General features: G+C 39.6%; 6 protein-coding genes across 9 annotated transcripts; 3 read left to right on the top strand and 3 right to left on the bottom strand.

Moving 5' to 3' along the window:
* Positions 1-866: 866 nt before the first annotated feature.
* On the top strand, positions 867-4,397 carry LOC111782802 (cation/H(+) antiporter 15-like). 2 transcript variants are annotated; one of them, XM_087120835.1, is made up of 4 exons: positions 867-1,357; positions 1,454-2,458; positions 2,594-2,995; positions 3,509-4,397. In XM_087120835.1, exons 1-4 carry the CDS (start codon positions 1,151-1,153, stop codon positions 4,343-4,345), a joined length of 2,451 nt encoding a protein of 816 aa, XP_086976961.1. In that variant the 5' UTR covers positions 867-1,150; the 3' UTR covers positions 4,346-4,397. The 2 variants fall into 2 exon arrangements, with proteins under 2 accessions (XP_086976961.1, XP_086976962.1); XM_087120836.1 differs by having other exon boundaries at positions 1,169-1,383.
* Positions 4,398-4,480: 83 nt separating this feature from the next.
* Positions 4,481-5,161, bottom strand: LOC111786763 (uncharacterized). Its single transcript, XM_023666992.2, has one exon. The coding sequence runs from the start codon at positions 5,099-5,101 to the stop codon at positions 4,652-4,654; it is 450 nt and encodes a 149-aa protein (XP_023522760.1). The 5' UTR covers positions 5,102-5,161; the 3' UTR covers positions 4,481-4,651.
* A 1,913-nt stretch (positions 5,162-7,074) lies between these two features.
* LOC111783299 (exocyst complex component EXO70B1-like) lies at positions 7,075-9,446 on the bottom strand. Of its 2 annotated transcripts, none has more exons than XM_023664221.2 (2): positions 7,532-9,446; positions 7,075-7,371 (listed from the first exon to the last, which is right to left on the bottom strand). In XM_023664221.2, exon 1 carries the CDS (start codon positions 9,444-9,446, stop codon positions 7,533-7,535), a length of 1,914 nt encoding a protein of 637 aa, XP_023519989.2. In that variant the 3' UTR covers positions 7,075-7,371; position 7,532. The 2 variants fall into 2 exon arrangements, with proteins under 2 accessions (XP_023519989.2, XP_023519988.2); XM_023664220.2 differs by having other exon boundaries at positions 7,537-9,446.
* Positions 9,447-10,626: 1,180 nt separating this feature from the next.
* Positions 10,627-14,755, bottom strand: LOC111783349 (sorting nexin 2A). Of its 2 annotated transcripts, XM_087120834.1 has the most exons (6): positions 14,540-14,755; positions 13,429-14,362; positions 13,139-13,348; positions 12,599-12,859; positions 11,150-11,236; positions 10,627-10,963 (listed from the first exon to the last, which is right to left on the bottom strand). In XM_087120834.1, the coding sequence occupies exons 2-6, from the start codon at positions 14,356-14,358 to the stop codon at positions 10,883-10,885; spliced, it is 1,569 nt and encodes a 522-aa protein (XP_086976960.1). In that variant the 5' UTR covers positions 14,359-14,362; positions 14,540-14,755; the 3' UTR covers positions 10,627-10,882. The 2 variants fall into 2 exon arrangements, with proteins under 2 accessions (XP_086976960.1, XP_023520043.2); XM_023664275.2 differs by having other exon boundaries at positions 13,429-14,755.
* Positions 14,756-16,082: 1,327 nt separating this feature from the next.
* On the top strand, positions 16,083-19,122 carry LOC111783408 (laccase-13). Its single transcript, XM_023664332.2, has 6 exons — positions 16,083-16,199; positions 17,068-17,219; positions 17,295-17,539; positions 17,608-17,736; positions 17,828-18,778; positions 18,871-19,122. The coding sequence occupies exons 1-6, from the start codon at positions 16,083-16,085 to the stop codon at positions 18,999-19,001; spliced, it is 1,725 nt and encodes a 574-aa protein (XP_023520100.2). The 3' UTR covers positions 19,002-19,122.
* Positions 19,123-21,214: 2,092 nt separating this feature from the next.
* On the top strand, positions 21,215-26,173 carry SLP1 (Calcineurin-like metallo-phosphoesterase superfamily protein). The gene is made up of 10 exons (XM_023663270.2): positions 21,215-21,565; positions 21,726-21,826; positions 22,147-22,260; positions 22,398-22,607; positions 23,020-23,155; positions 23,569-23,741; positions 24,071-24,159; positions 24,328-24,397; positions 25,582-25,672; positions 25,801-26,173. The coding sequence occupies exons 1-9, from the start codon at positions 21,367-21,369 to the stop codon at positions 25,666-25,668; spliced, it is 1,179 nt and encodes a 392-aa protein (XP_023519038.2). The 5' UTR covers positions 21,215-21,366; the 3' UTR covers positions 25,669-25,672; positions 25,801-26,173.
* The last annotated feature ends 54 nt before the right edge of the window (positions 26,174-26,227 follow it).

Raw genomic sequence — 26,227 nt, 5'->3', positions numbered from 1 at the left:
TTGTTTTAAGTTTGAATATATAAAAGAAACTCGCGAAATAAATGTTCGATATTTAGAAAAATATATATATATATATATATATATATATATGAAGAGGTCGAGACAGATAGATAGCAAGATATGTGATGTCATCGCTGACGTCAGCACAAAGTTTGAACAAGTCAAAGAAAGCGGTGGAGGGGGTGGTGAGTGGATTACTTGGCGGAGAAGCTGAAGGAGAAAAGTCAACTTTGGGGGACCAAGGGTTATTAAATGACTATTTTAACCCACGTTCACACGGAAAGGGTATTTGGGTAAAATGGAAAGAGAAGATCGAGTACGTGAATGTCACGGAGTAAATAGGAAAGAGAGGAGGTGACACTTGGCAAAAGGAGATTGGTGGGCGAGGGCTTGTTCCACCGACCGACATGTCGTAACCAGATTTCGCTTTTTTTTTTTTTTCTTTTATCCCTACAACACAATTCACAATTATCTTGTTGCCAAACATTTTTATTCTCTTTTAAAATTTGGAAAATAGAACCTTTTTAGATGCCATTGTTTTTTTAAATTAAAAGTTATATTTCTATTTTTTATTCCTACTTTGAGATCAACTTTTGTTTGTAATCAAAAGACTTACATCCAATTCGAGTTTTTATTTTGGTCTCGAAACGAGTCCAATGTTCAAGTGATCTCAGATGAATGGAGGTTCAAGATGTCCCATTAAGATGATCGACACATGGGTTAATTCCCAACGGATATATCCGAACAAGTCAAGATAGCCAATATGTGTTGAGACATGGAATGCCATCACCATGCATGGGGCTATGTTGTTGGGAACCAACATAACAATTGAACAAACAAGCGCGCACAAGAGATGGTTGACGATCCTATAAGGCTATTCATATGGGTTGAGTTTGTATTAAAGATGGTGAGGAGAATGTGAAGATGAGGACAGTACAGGATTGAAAGAAGAAGAAGAAGAAGAGTAGGATTGTGATTTTTGTATGAAAATGTATGGACAAGCATTAATTTCTAATTATAGAGGGAAGAGGAAGGAGGAGTAATAGATGGTTAGAAAGTAAGGAAGGAAATTGACCACAAAGTTTGAAAGCCATATTGAAATAATTGAAAGCGAAAGGAATAGTTTAAACGAGATTGAAGGGTTGAAAGGATGAGCATTCGAGCAGCACACAATGGTAGCTGGGTGTGCCAGCCCAACGAGCGCTACAGATCCAGAGGCATTTTCTTTGGGGACAACCCTTTCTCCTTCGGAAACACCGTTTTTCTGGCTCAAATCTCCGTCTCCTCGCTCCTCACCTGCCTCTTACAATGCCTCCTCACGCCCATTGGCGAGAGCTCCTTCTTTTCTCAGATGCTGGTCGCGCCCGCACCCGCCTGTCCTTGGTTCTTTTCTCTCTTCTTTTTTTTCTTTTTCTTTTTTTTTTTTTTTAGACTTTGGGCTTGTTTCCTTCAGGTGGGCCTTGCTCTTGGGCCGTCGTTCAACGGTGGAAACAGCCCACTTCTGGAGGTGGTGTTCCCCTACAAGAGCTTCTACGTCAGCGAAACCTTCGCCTTCTTCGGGTGCATGATATTCATGTTCCTGATGGGCGTTAAAATGGATCTGACATTGATCACCAAATCAGGGACAAAGGCCATGGTCATCGGCGTGTTGGTGTTCCTCTTCCCATTGCTTATCAACTACCTGTTGTCGGTGTACCTAAAGAGCACAATCGAAATGGATAACAATTTAAAGGACTCCCTCACCGCCATCGGCGCATTTCAGTCCTCCAGCTCCTTCTACGTCATCGCCTGCGTTTTAGAAGATCTGAAGCTTCTCAACTCCCACATCGGCCGCCTCGCCCTCTCGTCCTCCATGATAAGCGGCACCTTGAGCTGGATCTCCATAGTCATCTGCTTCACCCTACGCCAAACCTCGATGGAGCAGCAAGACGCGCTGCCATGGATGGCCATTTGCGTGGCGTGCATGATCATCCTCGTCATTTACATTCTTCGCCCCATCATGTTTTGGATTGTGGAGCAGACCAACATCTCCGGGAGGCCCATTAAGGAAAGCTACGTGTTTTTGATGTTTATAATGATGTTGTTCTGTTCTTTGTTTAGTGAGTTCGTGGGCCAGCATTTCTTATTGGGCCCAATGATTCTTGGGCTGGCTGTGCCTGATGGGCCTCCCCTTGGGTCCGCGTTGGTGGATAAACTCGAGTCCTTTGTGTCCTCTATTATGCTGCCCTGCTACTTCGTTATTAGTGGCGCTAGAATCAATCTCTCCAAGCTTGATATGAAGAGCATTTGGATTGTTCAATTGTTGGCTTTTGGGAGCTTAATGGGGAAGCTGATTGGGGCCACGCTCCCTTCTTTGTACTGCAAAATGCCCTTGGTTGATTCCTTGACCTTGGGACTCATCATGAGCACTCAAGGCATCTCTGACATACTCTTTCTCCAACAGGGATTGCTCCTTCAAGTAATTCCTCCTCTTTTCTCTTTCTTTTCTCTTTCTTCCACTTCCACTTCCACTATGTTATGTTTTGATGTCTCTTGATTCATATTAGTTTTGGTAGCTCGTGAAAATGGGTGGCGTCTGTGTGTCTATGTGTAGATGCTAGACCTGAATTCATACAGCGTGATGGTGTTAGCGATGATGGTGATGACAGGGGCGACATCGCCGATAGTGAAAATGCTGTACAAACCATCAAACAAATACACATGCAATAGGCGGAGGAGGACCATTGAGCATACCAGCCCAAACGGGGAGCTGCGTGTGTTGCTTTGTATTCACCACCAAGACAATACTCCCTCTGTAATCAACCTCCTTGAGGTCTCCAATCCCACCATTAAAAGCCCCATTTGCTTCTACCTCATCCACCTCATCCAGCTCACCGGTCGAGCCTCTCCGCTCCTCATCCACCACCACCCCAATCGTCGCAGCTCCAAACGCTGCAATCTCTCCGATCAAATCATCAATGCCTTCCAACTCTTCCAGCAATTGAGTTACGATAAGGTGGGTGATAATGATCTTTTGTTTTTGTTAGGAACCACAACCCTCCATAGTACTCTACTCTTCTCTCTGATATTGTTCACTTTGAGCATTAACTTGTCGCGAACCTCCACAATGATATGATATCATGAGTTTATAAGTAAATTCATTGAAATATGGTTTCAGAGTCCGGCCCTTAACTTAGCTATGTCAATTGAATCCTCGAATGTGAAACGAAGAAGTTGTGAGCCTCGAAAGTATAGTCAAAAGTAACTCAAGTGTAGAACAAATGGTGTACTTTGTTCTAAGACTCTAGAGATGGAGTAAAGTCCCGATTAAGGGGAGGTTCTATAGTGTACTTTATTCGAGAGGAGGATTGTTAAGAGGGAGTCCCATGTTAGCTAAACCCATGATCATTCCCTAAATTAGCCAACGTGGGACTCTAGCCCAACAATTCTTGACCTAGCTCTCATGTTTTTAACGAGTCGATGTCAATAATTCTCCATGAACAGTGCTGATATACTTTTGTGATTTTAGGTTATAATGAACGCGTTCACATCGGTGGCTCCCTTTGCCACCATGCACGACGATGTATGCATGTTGGCATTGGAGAAGCGAGTGTCGATGGTGATCGTGCCGTTCCACAAGCGGAGGACAATGAACGTGTACGAGGGTTCGGTGAATGCAATAAGGGCAGTGAACAAGAACATTCTATCGAAGGCTCCATGTTCGGTCGGGATCTTGATAGACCCTATGATAATGGCGACCACCGCCAACACGGTTCCCATAATGAACAGAGCGGAATTGTACAAGGTGGGGCTGATTTTTGTGGGAGGCTCGGATGACCGGGAGGCGCTAGCGTATGCAACGCGCATGGTGGAGCATCCCATGGTGACGCTCACGGTGGTCCGGCTGATTCATCCAAAAGGAACCACCCACCAACCGGCGGACCAAGAACATGACTTCGAGATGCTAAACGAGTTCAAGCTGATCATGTCGAGCTCAGGGATAAAGCACTGTTTCTACGAAGAGGTGACGGCGAGCGACTGCGTGGGGCTGATTGGAGTGATGAGGAAAATGGAACACAATTACGATCTCATATTGGTGGGGCGGCGCCACGATGGGGACTCGGCGTTGTTCGTGGGGTTGAACGAGTGGCACGAGTACCCAGAGCTGGGGTTCATTGGGGACATGTTGGCGACCATTGATTCCCCCAGCGACGCCACAGTGCTGGTGGTTCAGCAGCAGACCATCGTGGGCGATCATGAGCTTCTAGAAGATTTCCGATGCCTAATAGATGAGTCGTTTCGTATGGAAGTAGTAAAGCCCCTCAACTCTTCCAATTCATGGCACCACAAACCTGAGCCTACTTGATTCTCTTTATCATTAAATTTTATTTTCATTTTCTGTACAAATAAATTTTTTTATTCTTAGATTATAATATAAATTAAATTTTTCATTATTTATTTTTATAATTAAGCTAAAACAATTACAAATGAATATCCCATACATTTTTAAAAAACAAATTGACTGTACACGATCTTCACCGTTCCCATTTTTGTTCATCGACCGCCGCCGCCGCCAAAGTTTTTAAAAAAGGACAAGATCATAAGAATTACGACATACATATTTTTTTAAAAAAATTCGATGTCAATAAGAGAAGGGTGTTTTGGGGTTTAATTAATCTTCATTAATGCTCAGTAGATGAGGCCGCCACGCGCCGCTGCCGGCACGGCTGCTCCGACGATCTCGGCGGCCGGGTTTAGCGTTCTTGAAGACAATGACATCCTCCATGCGGTGGGTGAGATCGTTGGAAACAGCGTCGCTGGAGGTGGCGGAGGAGGGCTTTTTGGCAGCCTTCCGGTGGTCGGAACTGGCCGGGATCAAGAAATAAATGCCGCCACGACGGAGGTGAGATTCGGGGGAGAGAATGGTAACATGACGGACGAGGTGGTGGTGGTCGTCGGAGGGAGTGGTGAGGACGTGTCCAGGATTGGCATCTAGGATCTCGGCGGCGGCGATGGGCGGAGAGAATTCTTGGACATGACCGTTGAGATGAACCACTCTGATCAAGTCCAAAGCGCCACAGGGAAGAACACAACCCAGACAATGCCTTAAACTATTCCCCATTTCACCAGAGAAAAACGACAGCGTTTTGGAATGGAGATTTCAAAGAAGAATTGAAGAGAACTGAAAATTGTGAAGGGGAAAGAACGGGGAAAAAGATGAGATTTATATAAAAAAAACACAAAAATAAAAGAAAAATAAATTAAAAAAAATGGAAAGTACGAAAATGTCCTTCTGAAGTGGATTCCGAATTATGGCGTTGGTTTCTTCTAATTTACGCGTTATTTTTATATTTAAATAAATATATTTTAGGCAGCTGTTTTTATTTAAATAAAATAAAAAAGGAAGAAATAATTGGAATATTTAAAAAGAAAATAAAAAATAATTAAAATAAGGAGAGGTAGGGGACATGACAGCGTAGGGAGTGAACGCGAATATAGCCATCCGACAAACGCATACTTCAAACTCCAAGTGATTAAATTTCCTTTACGTACGGAATTATTACTATTCAATTTCCTAAATTATATATTTTTAAATTAATTAAATCTAAAAACAATAATGTATTTTAGATGAATTTTGTTTCTGCTTCAATCTATGATATTTTTAAAATAAATATTAATGTTTTTTAATATTTTTATTTAATTTCGTTAATAAAATATTTAACTAATGTATTAAAAGTATAGAAAATGGAAAAAAATATATAGGAAGCTTCCTATTTTATTTGTTGTGAGGTTGTGGAGGCATGTTACAAACTAAAAGGAAGCTTCCTATTTTATTTGTTTATTTACAATTTTCCAGACATTTATTATCATTATTATTATTATTATTATTATTATTATTATTATTATTATTATTATTATTATTATTAAACCCAAACATAACATAAGACAAGACACCGACCATTGAATAATCCAATTCCGACTAAGCTTACTATTATAAAACATTTGATTAATTAAGGAAACCTAAGCCCATCACACCACCTAAGATTCCAAAATCTGTCGCTATTTTATTAACTAATTAATCTACTTTATAAACTCTCTGTTACATACGTAAACTAATACCCCTTTTAAAATATTATGATTTTGGATGTTACTACATGCATGTTATAAATTTCATTTAAAAGTATAAATTAAAACATTAAAATATAACGGTACATGGTACCAATATAACGCGTCCAATAGTAAATTTTCTTTGCCTCAATAGCAATTGTTATCCAAACCTTAAAAAAATTTCGATAATGTCTAAATCTACTCACCACTGTCACATGATGTACATATAAACTTTATTAGTCTTAATTCCAGATTAGATATGTTTAACAAACTCTTGAACCAACTTAAACGTAAGGAGAATACTCTATCGGTCTAAATTAAAAGAAATTGATTGAGACCATGTTGAAACGATTGAAAATCTCTTGAACTGAGGAAAAAAACCTCGAATTGGACAAAATTTATTGATTGAATCGATAAGAACCCAAAAAATTGAACGAATTGGACCTAACCTTGAACCAGGCTTGAACTCGAACTAGAGATATTCTTCTTCATGAGTGAACTAACGTGAATCCTGAAACCTAGTGACAACAACCTGACCAACAAAACCCAATCGACGTGTGTTCCACAACGACGATAGTGTGCAACGTGAGGATTATTGAGCTAAAACGACGACAATTCTAATAAATTAGTGACGTTGGTGCATTGTGTGAAGGTTGTTGGAGTCCCACATGGACTAAGGTAAAGTTTCTTACAAACCAAGATTAAGCACTTATTCTTTTAGGTTAATTTTAAGAACAAAGTTTTGATATTTAATGTTACAACCAAAATAGAATTGAATATCTCAATAGTAGCATAACAAAATAATAATGATAATAATAATAAAAATATGTAATTCGTGTTAAGTAGAGAATTGAATGAAGATTGCGAAGGATACTAAAATTCAAATCCTTATAGTTGTGGTCAGAGATTAGATTTATGCCAACCCATTTGATCTTAGTTCGATCGGTTGTAATTATTTTGAAATTGAAAAAAAGGAGTAGAATTCAATGAATCAAATCTTCGTTCCTATTGTCTTTTCGCATAAAATTCAATGAACCAAATATTCAATTGATCCCTTTTTTCTTTTTTAATTATAGTCAGAATTAATCAAGAACTAGCCACAGAGTGCGTGCGGAAAATAGTATATTTCTGTGTACCTGTTTGTTGCGATTCCTTTAGGATCGTCGTCTTCTTGGCCGAATTGGATCCATAAAACAGGAATCTGGGGAGCCCAATTTGGATCAGATCAGATCAGATCTCAACTCATTGCCCAATTTTAGGAGTAATCTCTCCTAATCCTCCATTCTGAATCATTAAACAAAAAGAGCAAAGCCCTTCAGATTTAATCATGCATATTCATTCACTATAACACTTCCACCCACCACATCAAATCCCATTACCACTTTGCCCAACATTTTCTTATCAAACATCCCATTTCTATCATATACACGCAATCTTTATTTACCTCACCTCCTTCCGCCGCCGCCGCCTCCGCCTCCTCCTCCACCTTCGAACAGCTCGGTGATTCGACCCTCCACATCCTCCACCGTGTACTTCAAATACCGGTCTGTACGCTTTGCCAACTCCGGCAAACTCTGGTACCTTCCGACGAACTTTTGATATGCCGGCAACAGGGTTTTGGCGACTGAGATTCTTGCTTCTTCTCTAAGCTGATGCTCGAATATCACCCATGTGGATTGGGTTTGGCAGACTTGTTCAAACTGTACGTTGAATGATTGGAGCTTCTCCTTCATCGCAGCCGGAGCTAAAGAGCCACTGTCCACTTTCAACACTCCGATCACCTTGCTCCATGAGCTTCTCAGGTAATTCCCAAGGTATTGCCGGTTTTTAACGGAGTGCTTTCGAATCCAATCCTCACCTAAAACTGATCCTAATTCACTGTCTTTCACTTTCTGGACAATGTATCGCCCATTGTTCATCAGAAACACAGAGCTTAAGGAAAGATCCTTGTATATCTTGGACTTCGCCTCTAAATTGCTCTCTAAAACCTCCATAATCCACTCCATTTGAACTGACAACGATGACGATGATGCTGCTGCTCTGTCCTCGAGCTTGCTGTAGTCCTTGGAGGTAAGAGCGACTTCTTCGAAAACTTGCTCCAGAGTCTGCCGCGATTTACAGGCTGCTCTAAGGTAATTCATCACATATCGAGTGATTGGATGAAGGCCACCCCCCGGCACCGGAGTCTTAGCCGGATCACGACGGATCAAATTCTCAAGCTCCATGAAGATCCCCTTGATTGTTCCGCCAAAACTTTTCCAGATTGTGAGTGCTTCATTTCTAAGAAACGAACAGTACTGGTCTGGAAATACTGAATCGAACTCTGGCATCAAGTCTCTCAAGGTTTCGAACATATCGATAATTTTGAAGAGTCGTTCTGGCGCGCGGGAGCCAATTGCCACCGCATCTGCAAAATTCAGTAGCTGGATCGTCGATCCTCGACAGACCTCCATGAAAGAGAGATTCGCGGTGGAGGAGAGGCCGACGAAGACGCGTTCGCAGAGGTGTCGTTCGCTTGGGAAGAGAACTCGAAGGGAGACGCTAATCGCTTTCATCCAGCGCTCAATCTCCTCTTCAAGGTCATGCCATTGCATCTTTTGAACTTCATCGATGCTCAGTTTCTGTAACCCCAACCTAGAAAGACTCTCCTCCAAGAACTCCCTCCTGCAGCTACTGTAAGCGTGCGAGCACTCCTTCTCGAACCCAGCCGCAACCATACGCTTCGCTATCTCATGGAGATCGCCGATAGTCCCCGACGGAAGCGCGTCGATAACGATGTTGTAGTCCGTCACCGGCTGCGCCACAGGGATCTGGAGACCATCGCCAAGAATTCCTTCCGCAACATCCTCATCTTCCTCAGAATCGAAGCAGAAATCACCAGTTGACTCGCCGTTCCTGAAATGACGAGTAAGTTCAAAAGACTCACCTCCACGGTCCATCAACGACCGGAACTCTTGGTCGACGCGGAACATCGCCTGCTGCATCAGATCGTCAGCGCGAGCAAGGTAGTTGCCAACAGACTTATCCCTAGCCATCGGCGTCCAGTCCCTAATGATTGCCATCAACTCATCGATAGCGTCAAGAAACGCAGAGGAATCAGCAGAGTCAGCCCAAATTGGATGGTCGGCGACCAAGTATTGGGAGATCCGGCGGTCCAAAGACTTGAGAGAGCGGTGCAAATCGGCGGAGCCTCTGGGATCAAGCTCATCGGGCTTATCAGACAACTTATCGAGGGAAAACCTCGCATCAAAATTGGAGAAAATGTGAAGAATATCATCAGCCATGGACTCGTTGCGACCCATGGTCTTGGCTATGTGGCGAGCCATAGCCAGCAACTTCTCCTCGCCGTTGTCAACCATAGATAAAAGGAAGATGGATCAGAAACAAAGCAAAGCAATGGAAGGCGCAGGAGAAGAAAAGGGGAAGGGAAGAATCAAAGAGCGAGAGACATGGAAACGAGGTTCAGATACATGAAACTGTTTGCGAAAATGCCAGAGAGAAACAAATAGAAGAAAAAGAGTGATTGGAATAATTCAAGAGTAGAAATCAAAAATGGGAAGGGAACGCGGTTTGTTCATCAATCATTACATTACTCCCTCCTTCTCCGTCCATATCAATAAATAATTGCCATTCATCCTTCAACTTCAATTGGTTACTAATTTGTTCTCGGAATTAAAAAATTGGTAAGTACGTTGTCCTTGAGATCAAAAAAAAAAATCACTCGAGCATAATCCAACCTTAATTGGTAAGTACTTTGTTTTGGTATAACATATTATTTCTCGGAAAAAGAAACCCGAAGAACCATAGGTCATATTTGGTTGGTACAACTTCGACAACATTATAATAATTTAGGGATGATTGATAGAAGGAGAAAAGATATGTTGATTTTGTGTTAATGCAAGAGAATATTATGAAGTGTGTAAATTAGTGTGTGGAAAGTAAAAGTGGAAGAGGGATGGTCAAAGTTTTAAGACCAAAATGAATTGTTTGGAGAATATGAAGGAGGGAGAAGGGTCCCAAATCACCTTTTTGGTCTTATTTTTCAAACTTCATAATCATTATGCATTGCCCTTTTAATTGAATCATATTCTTCCATAAAAAAAAAAAAAAAAAAAAAAAAAAAAAAAAAAAAAAATCAAATCTTCAATCTAATAAAATCAAATTAAATTTTTGAGGGAGAATGGAATGATTATAAAACTAGTATGAATTTGATATTTTCAAAAACTTTGTCACTAAAATTTTTAAAAGAGAATGCAATAATTGTAAAAAGAAAAGAATGGTATGGATTACACTATGAATGGTTATATTTTCAAAAACTTTATGATTCTTGTCATTATATAACTAAAGAAAAATGATTGCTACATTCACTTTGCTGCTTTTCCAGTGAAATGAAAAGTAAATAAAATATATAAATTATAAATAATTGTTAAAAATGGGTCCATGTGTCACCATTTTTGTATAGTTTATAAGCTAAATTAATCAAAGTTACTTTTTCTAAAAAATATATAAGGATTAAAGAAAAAAGACTAAGAAGAACAATTTACAATATCAAAACTGAGTTTGGCATGAAGTGCATGAGCTCAGTGTGTGGGAACCTAACATATATCGTAGGGACACAAACTTGGGCAATAAAGATGTTGAAAAAAACCTTCCCCAAGTGTGTTCCTTTTCATATTTTTATTACCTTAAAAATGGTAAATTATATGAACAAAGAGGAAGTGAAATGAAAGGAAAGGAAAAAACGAGGAAAAAGAATGTGTTCTTGAGGATTTGAATTGATACCACACAACCAGCCTCAGCTGCTCTCCTTTGAGTAGCTGCTTGTCTCCTCTGCTACCTTCCCCCATACTTCAGACATCTTCTCTGCATATCGGACCTATCAACAAGAACACAGAAACCCTTTTACATAATCATTCATTCCAATATCTGACCAACCAGAGCTATGAATGCTTCAGCACAAGTTAAAATGATCATACAATCATACAAAGCTTGAATTATGGATTAAAACATGATCATCGTCATCGTCATCGTCATCCTAGACAGGACGCAGGACGGTACGTACCTGATTTGTTACAAACCCTTTGAGCATACTCAAGAAGTCAGCTTGTCGTTCTCTGTCAAATCTTTCCAGTTCACTTCTATTGTTTTCCTGAATTATTACATACAGCATCATTAGGCCAGTGTAAAAAAACGATGGAGAAGCCAAAGCAAGAAAGATTTTGCATTAGTGCTATTGACAAAAAATGTGACAACTGAATTCAGACCTTCTTCTTGAAATGCTAAAGGTGACCTCGAGGATTTTAACCTATAAGGGGCGAGACGGGACGTAGTCTCAAATTTAACTAAAAACATTTTAAAAATCTTAAACTTGTATGAGCAAGTATGGCTAAAGCATAACAGTCATGTAAAAGCATACAAAAAAGCCCAGGCCTCCTATGGTTCAAAGAAGACGTACGACGAGGCTAAAAGTTAGAGCTTGTCTCAGGGGAGCTCACTCCCTCCTTTTACCCCAAAAACATATCATAAAATGATGATAATAATTTATATATGAAGTGTACCCGCCCAAGCCCAAGCCCACTGCCAGTAAATATTGTCTTCTTTGAGTTTTCCCTTTCGGGCTTCTCCTTAAGGTTTTTAAAACGTGTCTGCTAGGGAGAGGTTTCCACACCCTTCTAAAGAATGCTTTGTTCCCTTCTCCAACCGATGAGGGATCTCACAATCCACCCCCTTTTAGGGCCCAACATCCTGACTGGCACTCGTTCCTCTCTCCAATCGATGTAAGATCTCACATGAAGACATCCGGACAAACGGACAAAACATAGAAAGGTTCTTCTAAACTTGACACCTTAAAGAAAATTCTCATACTGCTCAGGAAATAAGGAAATGAAAATCCCACAACTAAATATCTCAGATCAGCAAGCAACGAAGTACAACTTGTTCCTAGCTATGAGTCATCTCCAAAAGTGGGATTTTCTTTTTTTCCTCCTTTAACTGAAAGTAGAAGTGCTTGAGTCAAGTTAGATGTGCCTAGGAATATACACAAGGAAGCTCGTCCTGGTTTTAACCCAACCTCGACACCTGGGTTTACACTTTGCCCTTTGGTTCAATCAAGTCTAGCTTAAGTTTCCTCAAAGAAAACAAAGCCAATTTAATCTCTTTTGACATGATTCTTAAAGCACTGAATCGTTATCCATATCCTAAAGGCCACGAGAAAGAGTCGCTTACTCTTGGGGCTTACCCTAATCTTCCTTAGAAAGTGATGTAAGCTCTATATATACCAAACGAGAAGCCCAACAATAATAGGAGCATCTTCCTTCCTTAGAAATTAGCAAAGAAAAATGATAGCAAAATGCAAAATCCTACAACCTAAAACTACACTCTGAACAATAATACGGGCGGTAAAGCTTCCAAATCAAGGCGAGACTCATACCATGACATACATCAGATCCTATGTACTACAGTTTAAAAATATATTGAAGGAAAGACACTGCAAGATTTGATGGGAAGGCACCTTTATGCGCTTGTATTCTCGCATTGCAACATTTTTAGCATCCTCTGTAGTTCTTATGCTTTCTTTTAACTGCTCTAACTTCTGAATCCTTGATTTGTCACCACCAAATACTTTAGATGATGCGGCTTCGAGCTTTTCAGCCCTTGAACGCAATGAGGACAAGTCAGACAATAGAGTTTGCTCGGTCAGTAAAGCACTCGAGCGTTCTGAGAATGCACCATGAACTGCTAGCATTAATCCCAGATAGTCGTGAAGTACGTCCTGAAAGTATATAAAATAAATAGCTACGAAATAATTACAGGACTATAATGAAATGCACAAGTCTTGAGCTAGCTGCTATTGTTCTATCATATCATGAATGGACTATAATGTTCATAGTCTACATACATAAATGACAGATCGAATAGTGTGGGCGTGTACGAGTTTCTTCGGCAATACTAACTGTCTAATTTATTACTTAAAAGAAGAGCCATTTTCAAAATAACTCGATCAAATAGCAATGTTTTCAGTTCATAATATCAAGGAAGATAAGAAGTTTACCAAATGTTTCACAGTTTGAGAATTGAGTTCTCGATATAATCGGCTTGCTTTAACAGCAGCAGTAGCTACATTTTTTGTGTCAGCAGCACGAACTCTTTGACAGTTGAATACAGCTTCCTCATTTTCAAATTTTGTCAACTTAATCAATGTCAAACCTAACTCTCCAAATGTTTCTGCCATATCTTGCTGAGTTTTGACCAACGATTCAGCCTGCACTACAACCATAATTAAAACGACCAGCAAATAATATACACAGTTTGGCTAACTGATAAGTATAATAAGTATGTCACCTGCTGAGATACAGCACTGAGCTGCTGCTCGAAATCGCGCAATTTTTCTTTCTTTTCCAAGAATTCCTTATCCTCCTCGACGATTGGAGGCTTCGAACTGCCCCAGTCATTTGTCATAGATTGCTTCAATTCCTTAAACAATCTTAACAAATCCCTTCCACCTTTCGCTGGCTGAACCACCTCCTGAGGCGCCATTGCGCTCTCACTGAGAAACTGCTTAGGGAGATTTACTGCCCCATCAATCATCCTAGATGCAACATCGGTGGTTGTTGGCAGTGGTAATCTCCCTTGAACTTGCAAAAACACCTTAAACTCATCGCTCATTCTGATCACTGGATGTCCTGCTAGCTTCCTCAAGTATTTCTCCAGTGCTACCCTTCTCTGCTCCACAAACTCTTGTTTCTGCATCACTTGGCCCTCCACCACACTCTTATCCGGCCGTGGGGGTATAAAGAACCCTCTATAAGACTCCGCCAAACGCTCTGACAGCGTCACCACATCCTTAAACCTCCTTCGAACGCTAAATTCTGACCCTCCAAACTCCGCTATGTTAGTCCTCGTCGTGATCAGATACGTGACGTACGAACTCCCACCGGGCACTAGCGAGTTCGAAACCTCTTGCTCCTTCTGGGGATTCGAGACTGAAATTTTTATATACTCGGAGTTGGAAGACGAAGATCTGGACAAACTCCCAGAACTTTCCGAACTCTTGCTAGGGCTTTCAACACCATTAAGATCACTGACATTATTCCCATCGGACGGGCCAAAATTCACATCAGAAAAGTGAAGCGGGTCGGAGAAAAAATGATCAGACACGTAAGGTTTTTGGAGATCTCGATCCATCGGCGGCGGACGCAGGGGATCTGAGTCAGCTGGTGTAAGAACAGCCGGCGAGGACAGTGGATGGTGGGCATCAGAGAGCGAGGACATGGCACTGCGATAATTAGAAAAGGATTTGGCGCTTAACTTCTCCTTGAAATCCAAATTTTCCACCTCCTCATGAGAGGAATACAATCGGGCTTCTTCAAAGCCCTGGTTCTCCGAATCCATCATCCTAGAATCTAATCCCCAAAACAAAATCCAGTTAAACAACAGAGAATTCAGGAATTACCACTGCGCGTATCAGCTTAGCAATCTACAAAACGAAGAAACTGCGGAAAGTCCGAAGCAGAGGAGGCCACCAGGCGGCGTGGCGGAGAGAGCCAGCTGAGGACGACGAAGAGTGAGCAAGACAAGCACGTGGCCGCTGCAGGAACCCACCCTTCACAGAAACCTCCAGTCCTAAAAACGGTGCCGTTTCAGAAGTCTTTCCGTCCACGGGAAGAATGGACGCGGGGTAGTACCGTAGTACTGTTTCGTTCTTCTCCCGATATCTTTAGTGCCCGTGTCGCCTCAAAAACTCGCCAATTTATCGTTGACTTCTCAAAGAATTCCAATGGGCGTTCATGGCCGGGAAATAAAATAAAGATAAGTTATTTAAATGATTTTGAATTGATTTTAAATATAATCCACAAAATAGTAATAAATCATTATTATTATTATTATTATTATTATTATTATTATTATTATTATTATTATTTTAGGTGTGACCTGGCAGGCAAACTAATTAGTGCCTTGATTGATGTTTAATTACAGCATTAACTACTTTTGACTTTATTAAAATAATTTATACACTTATCACCATCAGTCTCACAATTTGGCATCTAGTATTTAATATCCTCGTTAACACATCATTTGGAGTCTGACTCTGATATCATTTTTAACCATCCAAGTCCACCAGTAGCAGATATTATCCGTTATGGCATGTTACATATTATTGTCATCTTCACGATTTTAAAACGCGTCTTTAAGAAAAGGTTTCGACACCTTTATAAGAAATTATTCTTTTTCCCTTGGATCAAGATTTGAAATTCATATTCAACATCCACATGCATTTATAATACGATACTTTACCTATTATTCCCATAAACTAACACAGTCTTTTTAATATATTTTATTTCCACTCGCATGTTTTCTAGAAAAATTCACAAGGAGTCACTCAACATAGAATTACTTCAACGTTTTAACTATGAAAGATGCACTTTGTCAATATAGACACTAACTTTCAATTGCCTTCTTAACCATCACATCGTTAGAATCACTCTCAATTCACACATGAAATCGGTTCATTTATGTACTTTTTCAGGCATCGTAGTTTCTTCCATGATCTTATATCTAAGAATCCCATAAATTCCTTGCTAATACTTCCATGATCTTATATCTAAGAATCCCATAAATTCCTTGCTAATACTGTATCGAACCTAAGAAGTACATTCTAAAATAAATTGTTCGTTGGGCATCTTCCTAAGTTAATCATATTTGAATTCGTATGAGTATAAACGAGCGAGAATCTGAGTAGTTTGAAGTTCGTATTAGATGTTTGTGTTTAGGGAAAGGAAGTGGGTACAACAAATCCCCATTAATGGTTGAACCAAAATGATTTAGCCTTAAATCCTCACAATAGCTGCTGACTCTCTAAACCTAATTTTGCAACAAGTTTTTTTTAATAATTTCCTATGTTGTATTGAATTTGATCATCCCTTTTCCCTCCTCTTTTAATGCCTATAAATACCTCCTCCCATTCAGTTTCTAAATCACAAACAACACAGGGAGTGATGGAGGAGCTGCTTAAGATCAAGTCCTGTTGCTCTTTCTTCTTGCTTTCCCTTTTGGCCTTCCTCCTTTTACTCCCTCCTTTTGCTGTTGCAGAAACTCACTACCATGAGTTCATTGTAAGTTCTCAAATTCTCCCTTTTTTATATTGGTATTGTCACGTTCGAGTAAACGAGTATACGATCTTAAAAATACCAGACTTACGAAAATTTAAAGTTATTATTTATGTCTAGATCATAGATGCAAGATTCCACGTTGATGGAAGTGGGGAACAAAACATTCTTTATAGAGGTGTGAAAACCTCTCCCTATCCTACCTGTTTTAAAAACTCGGAGGAAAACTTATAAGGGAAAGCTCAGAGAGGACAATATCTAGCGGTGGGCTTGGGCCGTTACAAATGGTATCAAGCTGGATACTAGGCGATGTGCCAATAAGAACACTGGTCCCAAAAGGATGGAGTGTGAGATCCCATATCGATGGGAGAGAGGAACGAAACATTCTTTATAAGGGTGCGAAAACCTCTCGCTAGATAAGTGTTTTAAAAACTTGGAGGAAAACTCAAGAGGGGAAAGCCCAAAAAGGACAATATCTAGCGGTGAGTTTGGGTCATTACAAATGGTATCAAGTCGCATACTAGGTGATGTGCCAATGAAAACACTGGCCCCAAAAGGGTGGATTGTGAGATCCCACGTTGATGGGAGAGAGGAACGAAACATTCCTTATAAGGGTGTGGAAACTTTTCCCTAACAGACGGGTACTTTTCCCTAACTGACGGGTTTTTAAAACCATGAGGGAAACCCAAATGAATACTTCAAAACATGGTAAAAAAAACTCGTGAGAGTAGTTTTTACTGTTATAAGCAACCAATAGGTAATATGATCATGTGGCAGGTAAATGCTGAATCTATCTACTTAAGCTTTTACGTAACGTTGAGTCGGGATTTCTCAGTTTGTTTGTGTCTGTTTGTGTGCAAAAAATGAACTTTAGGTGCAACCAAAGCCAGTGAAGAGGCTGTGCAAAGTCCACAACATCATAACAGTGAACGGGAAGTTCCCTGGACCAACTCTAGCGGTCAGAAACGGCGATTCCCTTGTCATCAAAGTAGTGAATGTTGCCCGCTACAATGTCTCTCTCCATTGGTACGAACCACAATCTTTCCATTGGATGGGCATACAAAACTTAGTGGTAATTAAATGGTTGATTTGTATGGTTAGGCATGGGATCAGGCAGCTGAGGAACCCATGGGCAGATGGGCCAGAGTTCGTGACCCAATGCTCCATAAAGCCAGGAGGCAGCTACACCTACAGGTTCACCATTCAAGACCAAGAGGGAACCCTGTGGTGGCATGCTCATAGCCGATGGCTGCGAGCCACCGTCTATGGCGCTCTCATTATCTACCCCAAGCTCCCCTCTTCATACCCTTTCTTAATGCCCAAAAGAGAAGCCTCTGTTCTTCTTGGTAACCGCAGTCTCTTAAGAAATGCTTAACAAATGCTCGCAATGCCTTATTTATGGTTTCTTGAACAGGGGAATGGTTCGACAGAGACCCGATAAGTGTGCTGCGGCAGGCGCTTTTCACTGGCGCGGCTCCTAATGTCTCCGATGCCTACACCATCAACGGCCAGCCCGGCGACTTCTACCGCTGCTCCGGCAAAGGTTGGTGCTTGGTGCTGTCTTCTTTATTACAAATTTGGAATGGGTTTTGGTTACGATGAAACAAAAAGGGTTTTGGTTTGATATTTGGCAGAGACGGTGAGATTCGCGGTGGATTCCGGCGAGACAATTCTTTTGAGGATTATAAACTCAGCATTGAATCAGGAGCTGTTCTTCTCCGTCGCTAACCACCAATTGACGGTGGTGGCCGTCGACGCGTCTTACACCAAACCATTCACAACAAATGTGATTATGATCGGACCCGGACAGACCACCGATGTCCTCCTGACAGCCAACCAACAACCAGCTCACTACTACATGGCTGCTACCGCCTACAACACCGCCCTCAACGCCGCCTTCGACAACACCACCACGACAGCCATCCTCGAATACAAAAATTGCCAGCAACACCAGCAGCACCCACCGCGACCCATTATGGCTCAGCTCCCAAATTTCAACGACACCCCCACCGCCACCCGATTCACCTCCCAACTCCGGAGCCCAAACAGAGTGAACGTCCCGACCCAAATCGACGACAGCTTACTCTTCACCGTCGGATTAGGCCTCATCAACTGCACGAACCCAAACAGCCCCCGCTGCCAAGGCCCCAACGGCACTCGCTTCGCCGCCAGCATCAACAACGTCTCCTTCGTTTTCCCAAAATCCAATTCCATCATGCAAGCCTTTTACCAGGGCGTTCCGGGGGTTTTCACCACCGACTTTCCGCCGGTTCCGCCGCTGCAATTTGATTACACAGGGAACGTGAGCAGAGGGCTTTGGCAGCCCGGTCGAGGGACCAAGGGTTATATACTTAAATATGGGTCAAATGTGCAGATTGTGCTGCAGGACACCAGCATTGTAACCACCGAAGATCACCCGATGCATCTCCATGGCTACCATTTCTACGTCGTTGGTTCGGGTTTTGGCAATTTCAACCCAGCCACGGATCCGGCGAGGTTCAATCTCATCGACCCACCGGTGAGAAACACGATTGGAACGCCCCCCGGTGGTTGGGTTGCCATCCGATTCGTGGCTGATAATCCAGGTAAGCTCCGATTGCAACAAATAAATGTGTGTTCTATATAATTAAATGGTTTTGAATTCCCCGTAATAAATGGATTGCGCGCTGAAAAACAGGGGCTTGGTTGATGCATTGCCATATAGACTCGCACCTTGCTTGGGGATTGGCGATGGTGTTTCTGGTTGAGAATGGCGAAGGAGAGCTGCAGTCTGTTCTTCCTCCCCCGCCGGATCTGCCTCCTTGTTAAGAACATCTCTATACTATACATTGGTTGAACCTCTCAATCATATAATCTTTGGTATTATTTTGGTGGATTGGAAGCAAGTACAAGATATATGGTGAAATATACTACAAGACTTTTTTTTGGGTTTCGTGTACTTTAAATCTAAATGTCTGGTTCTTTAACAAGGTTGTTAGATCAAATGACAAGAGTTTCAAAACTACACCGTCCTAATGTGTTCTCTACGACTACAAAATGGTTCAAAAGTGGCTAAAAAGTGTTTTGGGGTCGATTTCAGTGTTGATCTCTAGCCTAGAAATTTCCTAAAGCACACAACTCATGTCCATCCACTACTCCATGCGTTTGGCTACCATAATCCAGGATGACTATATGTAACCGTCCAAGCACATTGGTAGTAGATATTGTTTAATTTGGCCTGTTATGTATCACTGTCAGCCTAAACCCATCTCTGCTATAGTAGATATTGTTTAGTTTGACCTGTTATATATCATCATATATCATCGTCAGCATATGTGCGTTAGTAGATATTGTTTAGTTTGACCCGTTATGCATCACTGTCAGCCTCACAATTTTAAAACGCATATGTGCGTTAGTAGATATTGTTTATGTGATGTCCCACATTGGTTAGGGAGGAGAACAAACCACGATTTATAAGGGTGCGGAAACCTTCCCCTAGCAGACGCGTTTTAGAGCCTTGAGGGCGAGCTCGAAAGGGAAAGTCCAAAGAGGACAATATTTGCTAGCGGTGAATAAACGTGTTCATTAGAGAGAGGTTTGCATAGTCTTCCAGGGACTACTTGGTGTCTGACTCTGACACTTTTTGTAATAGCCCAAGCCCACTACCGGTAGATATTATCCGTTTTAGCCTATTACGAGGGACTACTTGGTGTCTGACTCTGACACTTTTTGTAATAGCCCAAGCCCACTACGGGTAGATATTATCCGTTTTAGCCTATTACGTATAGCCATTAGTCTCACAAATTTAAAATGGGTCTATTGGAGAGAGGTTTCCACACCCTTATAAAGATTGCTTCATTCCATTCTTCAACCGATATGAGAACTCACACCATAAGACAACCTAATTTATTTTCTAACTCAACCACAACATGCATGAAGTTGCTACAAAACTATACCATATGAACCAAATCATGCTTTAATTAATCTACCATCGAGATGTTTAAAAAGTTCTAAAGAAGAAATATTCAAATGCAATTAAATCATACCATATTCATCTATACTAGGCTTTGACAAAATAATATGGTCGAAAAAGATCATATAATTAAATGTGAAACACTACATGTCGTATCCGACTATATAATATAAAAAAGAAAATTAAGAACCATAGTCAAATATTTCATTAATACGGCCTCATAGACCTCTCTAAAAAAGCCTAAAGTTTTAATTTATTAACATATTACCCACCAAGTTTGTTTTTAACCAATTTTGTTGTAACGTTGACTTCAATATTTTTATTTAAAAAGGAATTATTATATTTAGTATCTTTTAATAAATGAGCGATTAAATAAAAAAAATTTCAATAGTCCAACCATAAAAACTTTAAAATTAATTAAACTCATATTCGTTGGTATAACCTTTACTTTTACAATCTCAAATCTCGGCCCTCTTCTCTTCTCACTCTCGAGATTTTCAATAAAATTTTTAAACTAAAAAAAATTTAAAAATTACTCCAATGTTTAGTTTTTGTATAAAAATGTTAGTATTTTGTTTTAAAATATTTTAAAATATTTTTAAAAGTTTTTTTTAAATTAAAAAATAATTAAGACTAAAAGTATGTTTTAAAATATTTACCCATATAATTAAAAAAAAAAAAAAATAGCATTAACATCTTTTACCTCTCTAAAAAAAAATTTATAAAAATTCATATCATTAATATAGACGAAAATTGTCTATTAACAATTTATAAATTATCTCTAAATTTTTTAATGTTACTTTTAAAAGTTCATCCGAAAATACTAACCATAAAAATATTTTAAAATGCTAATTTTTTTTTTTTGAAAAATTAAATGTATTTTTAAAAGTTATACGTATTTTTTGAAATAAAATATTACTATTATTATTTGTTTAAAATTGACTGTAAGGTATATATATATATATTTTAATTTAATGATATTATTGTAAATTTTAAAAATTTAAAAATATTTATGAGATAAATGGATATTATAGTATTAATAAAAGAAAAAAAAAGGCCAAAAAAGGGAAGCGAGAAGAAACAGTGGGTGCAGCAACAAAAATATGTGGCTACCACTCTCTCATCATCGTCTTCCACAAAGCGGAAGAGCTTCCTTTGCTGTTGGATTTTAATGGTGCCAAACTAACAGCCATTTGATTCTGGCTGCTCGCTCAAGAACCAATGGCTTCCCTCTGCCTCAACCTCAATTCCTTTTATTCATCATCACCCTCACAACCTCGCCGCCTGATCCAATCCTTCTTCGCCTCCTCTTCTTCCCTGAATCGCAACGATTTCATTAAGTCTCACACCTTAAAACCTATCGTCGTCAGTGGAAATCCCCCAACCTTCGTCTCTGCTCCAGGTCGCCGAATCGTTGCTGGTTGGTTTCTATTGCCGATCCTTCATACTTTTCAAGCTATGATTCATTTTTCTTCTTAATCTGTTTCTCTTCACCTCGATTGAAGCTTTCAGGAATTTGTATTTTGTTTTTGTTTTGTATTTCAATCGTGTAAATGAGCTTTTTCTGTTGGCTTGCGCAGTTGGAGATTTGCATGGAGACCTTAAGCAAACTAGATTGGCGCTTGAGATGGCTGGTGTATTGGACTCCGACAGTCGGGACTTGTGGACTGGTGGAGAAACGGTGCGTCTTCATTTATCATTTCTATACACATTTTATAATATTCATAACATGTACTTTATCAATAATTAATATATCCACAAAGTTTGAAGTTGAACTCAACTATGCCGTCATAATAATATAATATTATCTACTTTGATCCTAGGTCCATATGAACTTATGAAAAGGTTTCAATTCCAATGAAGATAGAAGAAATATTTTTGATGTAGAAATTGTTTGCAGTCTACTGAAATAAAAAATAGAAAGTCTTACAGTTTCTAGACATGCTCCCTTTTGATGGTTCTCGAATATTGAGGCTTTCTTTTATAAAAAAATTGGTTTAGGTGTTGGTTCAGCTTGGAGATATACTGGACAGAGGAGAAGATGAAATAGCTATATTGTCCTTATTGAGATCATTAGATGTCCAAGCAAGAGCACAAGGTGGCGCAGTCTTTCAGGTTTGTGCTGCAAACACATTATGAGCTTCATGTAAATGTTCAACAAGCTAATAAAATTCAAAATAGTTCTTTTTATCTGACAACGTTGTATGTTGCCTTATTCTTTTTGTTTATCACTGTTGAATGTGGATATCCAGGTGAACGGGAATCACGAGACAATGAATGTGGAAGGGGATTTCAGATATGTTGATTCTGGGGCTTTTAATGAGTGTCTGGACTTCATGGAATACTTGGAAGACTATAGAGATCATTTTGAAGAAGCCTTTCTTAATTGGATCCAAGCCTCAGAGAGGTGGAAAGATCAGAGGAAATCACAAAATTTTTGGGGTCCTATGAATTTGGTGAAGGTGCTACATTGCTCTTCTATCCATCTTATTTTCCTTGTTTATTTCAATTCTCACCTCGCCCTGATGCTGGAACAATAAGAATGATATAGATATTAATACAGCTAATTAATTCAATTTCTAACAACAATCATTTTTCTCCTTAAGAAATGACCTTAAAACCTGGTGATCAATTTGATCAAAGTAACTAAACTTATTCGAAACTTAAATGATGATTTGGATCAATGTAAACGAAATTAAGACGATCCTATTCTGAAAACCCTTTGACTTTATAAACGATCTCTGATCTCTGTGTAACCCCGTCGTCTCATGCTTGATTACTTTTTAAGGTAGCATGATGATAACAAGTTTGGTTTCATTCAACTTGTGAAACATGGATATTCTTGATAACAATTATGCTCTTATTTTTTGTCAGAAGCAAAAAGGGGTGGTAGCGAGATCAATCCTCTTCAGACCCGGTGGTCGTTTGGCATGTGAGTTGGCACAACATGCAGTTGTTCTTAAAGTTAATGACTGGGTCTTCTGTCATGGTGGTCTTCTTCCTCACCATGGTAAACTTACTGTCACTCTTTTTGTAGTATGCTTTTATTTCGACTAAAATAGAAAATATAGCAAACATTATTCCTTGTAGTATAAAACAATTATTTCTTCTTAACATGGTTTGGAAAATAGTACAACATGCACTCTCAATTTTCTCTCACCCTCTTGCTAACGTGGCATCTCAACAGTAGTTGTTGCGTAGGTAATTCGTATGGTTAAGTGACACATTAGTAGAAAAAAAAAAAGGCTTTTCAAATTATATATTAGGTTGGATGATTGTTTTTGGACCATGGAGGATGTATTAAAAGCGATTGAAACTATAAGACCAATTTACAAGAATAGTATATCCTATGTTCAAACTGATTCAGGATATTTTATGTTTTCAAATTTGAAATGTCTGACAGGAATATTGATCCTTCCACAGTTGCATATGGCGTAGAAAGGATGAACCGGGAAGTATCCCAGTGGATGAAAGGCCTTGGTGAAAGTGGCAATACTCCCTTTCCTATCATTGCAACAAAGGGCTATGATAGTGTTGTATGGAATCGATTATACTCGAGAGATTTTGCAGATTTGGGAAACTTTGAGATTAAACAGGCAAGCCTTGTAACTTGTACTTGTCGGGTTTTTATTCAGTCAGCTGCCAATAGGCATGTCTTGTTAAGGGAAAACAATCATTTCCCAACTAAGCTTTCTAATTAATTTGGTCATACTTGGGAATAAATGAGAGCTTGTGCCTTTGACCGTATTTTCTTCAAAGAAGTGAAAGAGATGTACATTAGGGTGGATGTGGGCCATTGGCTGAACCACTTACATAGCTATGCAAATTCTCTCTATCCCTTTTCTTTTCTCTTTTATCTGATCTGAAAGTTCATAAGCATTCAAATCCTAACAATTTTGGATGATACATAATTGGTTCTTGACAGATAAATTCAATTCTCGAAGACACACTAGAAGCAGTTGGCGCCAAGGCAATGGTGGTAGGCCACACTCCTCAAATGGCTGGAGTAAATTGGTACGACCATGAAACATGAGTGGTCTCTTGCAATTTTTTATTTGAAGATGAGCTTTAGATCTTTCTTAGCTTTATATAAAGGAACCGTACTCTATGTTTTGGTCCTCATTGAAGAGAGTAGATTTACCCTTTTCAAAATGTTCTTAGAAGTTTGATTTTTCCTTGCAGCAAATACAATTGTAGCATTTGGCGAGTTGATGTTGGGATGTCAAGTGGAGTTCTTAACTCGAGACCTGAGGTATGTGAGGCTTACTGGCTATGTTGTAAATAGGTTATTGGTTTACATATTCTTGTAGCGATTGATTCATTTCATTCTGAACTCCTTGCAAAATAATGATCTCTCTGAGGCCATCCTAAAGATTCTTCTTAGTTCTTTGTGTAGATTACAATTCTAATATCTGTATTTTACTACATTTAGCCTTTTGATTCCTATACTTTTTCTTGTTCCATTTTATTTTTTGTTCTTCGATTTTAACTTAAATTGTGAGATCCCATGTCGGTTGGAGAGGAGAACAAAACATTTTTTATAAGGGTGTGGAAACCTCTCCCTAGCAGAGGCGTTTTAAAACCTTGAGTGGAAGCCCGAAAGAGAAATCCCAAAGAGGACAATAGCTGCTAGCGGTGGGCTTGGGCTGTTACAAATGGTATAAAAGCCAGACACCAGGCGATATGCCATCGAGGAGGCCAAGCCTCGATGGGGGTGGACATGAGGCAGTGTGCCAGCAAGGTTGTTGGGTCTTGGAGGGGGTGGATTGGGGGGTCCCACATCGATGGGAGAAGGGAACCGAGTATCAGCGAGGACGCTGGGTCCCAAAGGGGGTGGTTTGTGAGATCCCACGTCGGAGGGAGGAGAACGAAACATTCTTTAAAAACTTTGAGGGGAAGCTTGAAAGGGAAAGTCCAAAGAGGACAATATCTATTAGCGGTGGGCTTGGGCTGTTACATAAATAGTAATGAACAATATAATTGTTAGGATCGATACCAATTGTTAGCTTTGATACCAATTGTTAGGATCGCTCAACAACGCACACACTCGATCAAGATAAACACAAAGAACAGTAGAGAGAAAATACAAGGAGGAATGTTGGCTAAAGGTTTTATTATTGATGACTTCAGTATCTACAACAAGATAGAATATAGAGAATGAATAAGTACATTTTGAGAGCAATGCCTAATGGGGTATATATATATATGGTTTTAATTTACTAAATATATCTTTCAAAGACTTAAACCTACGATAATGTGGTACTGTGAAAGCTAACATGATTTCTTGATGTGCCATAGAATTGCATCGATACCATAGGGACGAAAAGGATATAAGTGACAAATTATAAGATCATAATAATAACTTTACATTCTTCTTTAGTGTTTATAAATTCCATTTCTTACTTCCCCCCTAATGTTTCCAATACCTTTTACCAGGTACTAGAAATCAGAGGCGACAAAGCTAGAGTTATCAAAAGCAAGAGGGATAGGTTTAGTGAACTTCAAGTTGTTAACTATATATAGCAAGGTACCTCTCTGAAACATTATAACACACATTAGAACGATGTTCTTGGGCAACATTTGAAATGCCAAAAGTATTCAAAATCATATCATTTCTTAACTATGTGAATTTATTTTCTCATTTCTTTTTGACAGATGAAGAATGTGCATCATGTTTACTTTACCAGCTTGGTTTAGAATCAACTCAGATCATCTGTTCATAGCTTGGATTCTGCTTTTTCCAAGAACTATTAGCTCCATAATCAGCTTTTTCATGGAGACATAATCAGCTCCTCCATCTAATGACGTCGAGAAGAGCACGAGAAGCCACAGCGGTTACACCTTCGAATGGACTTCCGGTAAGAAATTGACTTCAATGCCATCCCTCACTTCAGAGTTCAGTCAAAATCTGATTTTGTAAAACACTGGCGTTTAACCATTGAAACCCACTTCTAGGGGAGTTGTTCTTGTTCAATTCCATTGACATGTACAGTACATATTTGTGAAATATCATCAGTTGTTCAAAGAATTATTTATTTGATTCTCTATTTCTACTGCTACTTATTCGGTCAAATTATGAGAG

Source organism: Cucurbita pepo, chromosome 20, assembly GCF_057944985.1.
Source record: "Cucurbita pepo subsp. pepo isolate OVF chromosome 20, ASM5794498v1, whole genome shotgun sequence".
NCBI lineage: Eukaryota > Viridiplantae > Streptophyta > Magnoliopsida > Cucurbitales > Cucurbitaceae > Cucurbita > Cucurbita pepo.
The sequence above is the reverse complement of the archived record's forward strand: the minus strand, read 5'-3'. Positions and strand labels throughout refer to the sequence as shown.

Coding starts and splice junctions, on each gene's coding strand:
- LOC111782802 (XM_087120835.1), top strand. CDS start 1,151: ATGAGCATTCGAGCAGCACACAATGGTAGCTGGGTGTGCCAGCCCAAC. Junction 1,358..1,453: donor CCTTCTTTTCTCAGATGCTG/GTCGCGCCCGCA, acceptor TGTTTCCTTCAG/GTGGGCCTTGCTCTTGGGCC. Junction 2,459..2,593: donor AACAGGGATTGCTCCTTCAA/GTAATTCCTCCT, acceptor GTCTATGTGTAG/ATGCTAGACCTGAATTCATA.
- LOC111786763 (XM_023666992.2), bottom strand. CDS start 5,101: ATGGGGAATAGTTTAAGGCATTGTCTGGGTTGTGTTCTTCCCTGTGGC.
- LOC111783299 (XM_023664220.2), bottom strand. CDS start 9,446: ATGGTTGACAACGGCGAGGAGAAGTTGCTGGCTATGGCTCGCCACATA.
- LOC111783349 (XM_023664275.2), bottom strand. CDS start 14,481: ATGATGGATTCGGAGAACCAGGGCTTTGAAGAAGCCCGATTGTATTCC. Junction 12,860..13,138: donor CTCAAACTGTGAAACATTTG/GTAAACTTCTTA, acceptor ATATACTTTCAG/GACGTACTTCACGACTATCT. Junction 10,964..11,149: donor AAGGGTTTGTAACAAATCAG/GTACGTACCGTC, acceptor TCTTGTTGATAG/GTCCGATATGCAGAGAAGAT.
- LOC111783408 (XM_023664332.2), top strand. CDS start 16,083: ATGGAGGAGCTGCTTAAGATCAAGTCCTGTTGCTCTTTCTTCTTGCTT. Junction 17,540..17,607: donor AGAAGCCTCTGTTCTTCTTG/GTAACCGCAGTC, acceptor TTTCTTGAACAG/GGGAATGGTTCGACAGAGAC. Junction 18,779..18,870: donor ATTCGTGGCTGATAATCCAG/GTAAGCTCCGAT, acceptor GCTGAAAAACAG/GGGCTTGGTTGATGCATTGC.
- SLP1 (XM_023663270.2), top strand. CDS start 21,367: ATGGCTTCCCTCTGCCTCAACCTCAATTCCTTTTATTCATCATCACCC. Junction 23,156..23,568: donor TGGTCTTCTTCCTCACCATG/GTAAACTTACTG, acceptor ATCCTTCCACAG/TTGCATATGGCGTAGAAAGG. Junction 24,398..25,581: donor TTCTTAACTCGAGACCTGAG/GTATGTGAGGCT, acceptor ACCTTTTACCAG/GTACTAGAAATCAGAGGCGA.